Source organism: Cololabis saira, chromosome 23, assembly GCF_033807715.1.
Source record: "Cololabis saira isolate AMF1-May2022 chromosome 23, fColSai1.1, whole genome shotgun sequence".
Classification (NCBI taxonomy): domain Eukaryota; kingdom Metazoa; phylum Chordata; class Actinopteri; order Beloniformes; family Belonidae; genus Cololabis; species Cololabis saira.
In genome coordinates, this window is record NC_084609.1 from 6,839,290 (window position 1) to 6,845,056 (window position 5,767).

The 5,767-nt window shown below is 43.7% G+C and overlaps 1 protein-coding gene across 1 annotated transcript; it reads right to left on the minus strand.

The window, feature by feature from the left end:
• Positions 1-130: 130 nt before the first annotated feature.
• On the minus strand, positions 131-5,307 carry pax4 (paired box 4). Its single transcript, XM_061715240.1, has 10 exons — positions 5,249-5,307; positions 4,989-5,119; positions 4,625-4,840; positions 4,436-4,517; positions 3,588-3,698; positions 3,435-3,517; positions 3,287-3,350; positions 2,912-2,985; positions 2,699-2,789; positions 131-438 (listed from the first exon to the last, which is right to left on the minus strand). Exons 1-10 carry the CDS (start codon positions 5,280-5,282, stop codon positions 131-133), a joined length of 1,194 nt encoding a protein of 397 aa, XP_061571224.1. The 5' UTR covers positions 5,283-5,307.
• Between the last annotated feature and the right edge of the window lie 460 nt (positions 5,308-5,767).

The window sequence follows — 5,767 nt, forward strand, 5'->3', positions numbered from 1 at the left end:
GAGTGAGCGAGGAGATTGTAATGTTTGTCGTTTGTCTCCCTCTGGTGGCCGAAAGATGCAACTGCATTCTCAAAACCTGGAAAAATACTTTCAGGCTGCAAAACTATTTAAATATCTGCCTGAAACTTGTTCAGTTCATGTAGCAGTGTGGGTTCACATCGTGAGCAAACAGAAACCTCTCGTTTGTAGGAAACTGGCTCCAGAGGAGCGGCGTGCCATGCTGCTGCCACCGCTGAGGCCCCGGGGACCAGGTTTCCACCGTCTCAGGTACCAGGCGGGCGGCTGCTCTCGCGTCTGTGTGATGGGAAACCAGCCAGGATGAGGAAGCATCTCCGTGGAGATCCAGGTGAGTCTTGTCTGGATTGTGAGGCGCAGCGGGACCCGGTTGACGGGGAGCTGAGGCTGGGACTGACACCCGTCCTGCAGAGTCCTGCACGCCTGCACCAGAATTACAACAGAATTGGGTAGTTAGTAAAATTTCTCAAATTTGAAAAAATATTGTATAAATAAAAATAGCAACATCAAAATAAATTAGTGCTTGAAAGATAGCAGCCCTTTTTAATGGTACATTTTTTTTTACATCATAATAAAAATCATCTGATCTTAGTGGGTCATTCATATTAGGTTAATATATCTGAAATTATATTTCTTGCAGGCAATACTAAGTACCCCTAAGATTCAAGATCCACCTTTAGCAGCAATAACGTAAAGTAATGGGTTACTTTATGACACGTTGCTGTTGATTAATTTGGGTCCATTCTCCTTTAAAAGTTTATTCGTGTAGCACATTTCTTGTAGGAAACAATTCAAAGTACTTTGCATATAAAAATGTTATATATATATTGTGTGTGTGTGTGTGTGTGTGTGTATTTTAAGAAATGCATTAAAAAAGTAAGAGTTTAAAAGCAAAATTAAAGAGACAAACTTGAATAAAAAAATTAAACAAATGAGATGCAAGAAATAAAGGTTGCAGTGCATTGTGGGAGTTACTGAACTGCAGCAGTAAATAAAAAAGTTTTTTAACCTTGACTTGAAAGGACATGAGAGTTTCAGCAGCACTGGTGCATTCTGGGAGTTTGTTCCACAGGTGAGGAGCATAAAAGCTGAACCTGCTTCACTGTGATTGGTTCTAACTCTGGGTACAGGAAGTGGGCGTGGCCCTGACGACCTGAGGGTTCTGATTGGTTCATGATGGACCAGGAGATCAGAGATGAGTTTTGGTCCGAGACCATTCAGAGATTTATAAACGTATTCTGGAACGGTAAAGATCTAAGACCTGGAATTGTTTGGTCCAGTTTGTTGGTCTCAGTGAGGACTCGGGTCTCCAGATCTCAGGACTCCTGCAGCAGGTTCTGGACTAACTGCAGCTGGTTAATGGAGGTTCTAGAGACCCGTGAGACCAGCGTTACAGTAGTCCAGTCTGCTGAAGATCAAACCTGGACCAGGTCTTCCAAGTCCTGCTGAGTCCTTTAGTCCTCCAGAAGCGATAACAGACTCCACTTCTGTCTTGATGTGGTTCAACAGCCACATGAAGACAGAAGTGCAGTCGCCACACATATCTGATCTCAGCTGATGGATGAAAACATTTATAGTGAGTTCAACATCATCATCCACTTCTGTGTTATTGTGCTGCAGTTGAATACAAGCTCATATGGAAACTAGCTGAACCAGGATGATGTTCTACAATCACGCAGGATCAGGACATTACTAGGTTTCTTTCTGGTCTCGGTCTGGAGCTGAACTAGTCTTGGTCTGGATACTTTCTGGTCTTGGTCTCGGTTTAGTGACTTTACTATAAGTCTAGTTTGAAGTCCAAAGTCCAGATGGGAGACGCCTACAGAGTGGTGGAGAAACGAAAGAGCAAAGATTTTGTGTGACGTCCAGGTCAAGCCTGAGAACCTGGAGCCGCCAACCAACTGGACATTATGACGGTTGACAGACTCCAAAAGAAGCAACAATCCCAAGTGACGGCAACATCCAGAAGAGAAAACACAAGAAGATGGAAAAATACCATTTGTTGAAGGCAGCAGTGGTTAGGGTTAGGGTTAGGGTTTCCATGCTGAGAGAGCAGGTCCAGCAGATCTCGGTCCTAGGACCGTCAAACATCCTTGTGGACAAACAGCTTCAAGAGATCAGCCGTCCTCTTCTAGGGATGTTTAAATCTAACAGCTCTGTGTTAGAATATATCATGTTTGGGCCACTCGGTGGTGCAGTGGGTTAAGCAAGCGGCTCATATACTGAGGCTACAGTCCTCCTGCAGCGGTTGCAGGTTCGAATGTCATCCCCATTCTCTCTCTCTATATCCCCTTCTTGTCTGCAACTTGAATAAAGGGCCACTAGAGCCCAAAAAGATCTTTTGAAAAAAAAAATGAATGAATAAATAAAATGGATCATGTTTGTCCAAATGTACTTCCAGAAAAATGACAGATCTTAGATTTAAAGAAGTCAAACTGGATATGTTTCAAGCTACTATTATTACTATTACTGTCATTTAGCAGACATTTTTATTTTACAACTGAGACACACACCATGGGGCAATTAGGGATAAGGCCTTGCTCGGTCGATGGTTCATCTTGGTTGCCATTCCGGGGCTTGAACCTGGATCCTCCAAACCCAAGTCCACCTCTAGCCATTATTACTCTGTGCATGAGGGGTCTGATAACCAGAATATATTGGAGGTTTTTATGCCGGATCTCACCTGCTCCTGATTGGAAGAAGAAACCGTCTTGCAACTTTCTGGTGATGGAGTTGTGTAGAGAGACATTTTCATAGCTGACTCTGGATAATCCCTGGAAATGAGCACAGACTCTCTAAATATAAAAGCTGAAAAACGTTGTATTTGATTCAGAAATCAGAACACAGCATCACATTTAGGATTATGCTCCAAAAGTCTGTCTAATTCGCCTCCCACCTGCTGGGACGGGAAGGCGCGTTCCACCGGCGGCTCCAGGGGGATAAAGTCCTTTTGCGTTTGAAAGTCTGGAGCTGCAACAGAGTGATATAGTTAATAAAAAATGCGTGACAAACGTGTGGGTGGATGTTTGAGAGCTCTCCATCACCAGCCGCGCCAGGTGCTGCTCTTGGAATTACGCGCATTCTTATCCGCCACTTTCTTACAAGCAGCGCACACCTGAGAGGATTTAACTCTTAACATCCACGTCATGGTGACTTTCTCTAGCCAGGATTTAATCCTAGCCTAAAGTAAACCGTGACTTTAATTTCGTACCCTCAGAGTTGAGGCCCATTGTGATATATTTGCCTCCACGTGGTGCGTAAAGGAACGTACTTTGCGCGCTGAGTCTCCGCTTGTCCTCCCTCCTCCATTTAGCTCGTCTGTTAGAGAACCACACCTTCAAAGACAGGTAGAAGTCTCAGAAACACAAGACTGAGATTTCATTAGTGTGATTTTTAAATAAAACAAAACCGAGCGTCACCTTGATGGTGTCCTCGGGGAGTTTGGTCTCCGCGGACAGTTTCTCTCTCGTGAACAGATCAGCGTACTGGCTCCGGGAGAATTCTGGGTTAAGAGACATGAAATGGGTTTTCTGTGTCCGGGGCAGGTTTAAATGGGAGTTTAGTGTCTATACCTTGCTCCAGCACCCTGCTCTGCTCCGGGGTGAAGCTGGTGCGGTTTCTGTGCCGGGGACCGTCAGGTCTCTGCTCCTCCTGGCTCTCTTCTCCAACCAGAGAGCAAAAATCTGCAGGTCAAACACACGCAATGAGTCAGTTTGTTACTCTGGACACGAGACAAACTCATCCACATCGGATCTGGTTATTAATGATTACTTTTATCCTTTTATTTCCTACATTGCTTTTATTCTATATCATTGCACCTAAATGTTTCTATATGATAATGTTTATCTCTTACTCTTATTTGTTGTTATATTTATCTCTATTTCTCATTTGTTCTTACCATGTCTATATTTAATTATGTTTTTTACTGCTGTGAAGCACTTTGCTGCCAGGGCAGGTGATTACTGCAGTAATACACACTGTCACACCTGCTGCACCCACACTGTGATGCTTGTACTGTAAATTAGAGCTACTATATGACTCGCAGTGCGTGATATGACCTACAGCACCACTCAGTGCAGCATTTTTACCTTTTTTTTATTCAACATTACTTAATCCTATCCTAGTAATTGTTCTATAAAGGAATTTAGAAGTGAATTCTGTCAAAATTCTGTATCATTGCACCTAGATGTTTCTATATGATCATTTTGTATGTTATTTTTATTTGCTATTACTGTTTATTTCTCTATTTCTCATTGTTCTTAACATGTCTACTGTGAAGCACTTTGAGCTGCAATTCTTGTATGAAAGGTGCTCTATAGAGATAAATAATAAATAAGATAATATAATAATAGATAGATAGATAATAATAAATAAACTTTATTTCTATAGAAATAAAGTGTATTATGAATGAGTGACTAACCGCGGATGTGTGGGTTGAACTCCAGGCACAGAGGCCCTTCCTCCAGGTGGATCCTTCTCAAAACCCTATTGATCGACGACACCTTCCAGGACAGAGCGCAAACAGCTCTATTAAATGTTGGAACGTTGTCTCATCCATAGAACCAAAACAAAAACAACACACATATGTGGTTATTTCAGCCTCACTTACGCTTGGAGTTTTGGCAGCTTTGCAGAGTCGAGACGACGCCAGCTGTTTTCGGATTTCCCAGGCAAAAACAGCTGGATTTTCCCTCTTGTAGCGGATGATGGTGGAGACGAGGCCGGGGGTGAGCAGCCTGGGGCGGCTGCCGCCGATGCTCTTCGGCTCCACGCGGCCCGTGTGCCGGTAGCGGCTCAGGATCTTACTGACGCAGCCGTTGGAAACCTGCAGGACGCAGAGGAAACGCGCATCTTCCATTTAAATCATTCGTTTCATTCACCGAGACTCGCTGAGACTTGGAGTTTGGGGGATTTAGTCACAGAAGTTCGGCCCACTCGTGCGTAAAAGTTGTGCCAACTTGCTTTGCGCGTACCCGGAGAATCCTGGAGATCTGACTCGGACGGACTCCCTCCGAGGCCAGTTCGACCACTTTGCGTCTTTTGGAGTCTGGGAGAGGTCTGCCGTTGAGAAACATCCCTCCCAACTGGTTGACGCATCCACCACCTTCCCGGGAAACAACGCAGCAGCATATTTCCTCAATAAAAATCATAATCTGCATCGAAGCTCAGCAAACATGGGGTCTTAAAACTCCAAAAAGAGACCCAGAATGGGCATTTAAATCGTAAAACTAACCTTTATTCTCCATTTCGGTGTTTGTTCCGCACATCTCTTGGTGATCAAAAACAAAATATTCGTTTAACCTGGTTAATAACTTGTGAGTGCGACGTGGAAACGCTTGAAGGTGTGAGTTCCCAAACTCCTGCGCGCACCTGAGTGGATCAGACCTGAATCTGACATTTATAGACCTGCAGACCTGGACGTGACGTGGCTGCGCGTTTCCTCGAATGTCAATAAGGCCGGGAGTGCATGTGGGGGGGTTCATATCAGACAGAAGTAGCTGGGATTTCTTTTCTTTTTTTGTGTTGCTCACTTAAAAATAAAATAAAAACAAAGATAGTTAACATTTTCATTCTGCACATTGCAAGACACGTGGTGCCAGTTCCTGTTACAGATCACTTTTAATGAGATGTCACTTACTCCAGTTGTCTGTTTTTCCACATCTTCTCAGATTTAAGTGGTATGTTGCATTTAGGGCACATTTGGGACTTTCTCCATGGAGAAAGTCCCAAATGTTCTGCAGAAAAGTGAATA

Excerpts from the sequence above, each read along its gene's own strand:
- pax4 (XM_061715240.1), bottom strand. The coding sequence starts at position 5,282 with ATGTGCGGAACAAACACCGAAATGGAGAATAAAG. Across the intron at positions 4,841-4,988 it reads AGATCTCCAGGATTCTCCGG|GTTTCCAACGGCTGCGTCAG; the intron begins GTACGCGCAAAG and ends TGCGTCCTGCAG. Across the intron at positions 2,790-2,911 it reads GCGCCTTCCCGTCCCAGCAG|GGATTATCCAGAGTCAGCTA; the intron begins GTGGGAGGCGAA and ends GCTCATTTCCAG.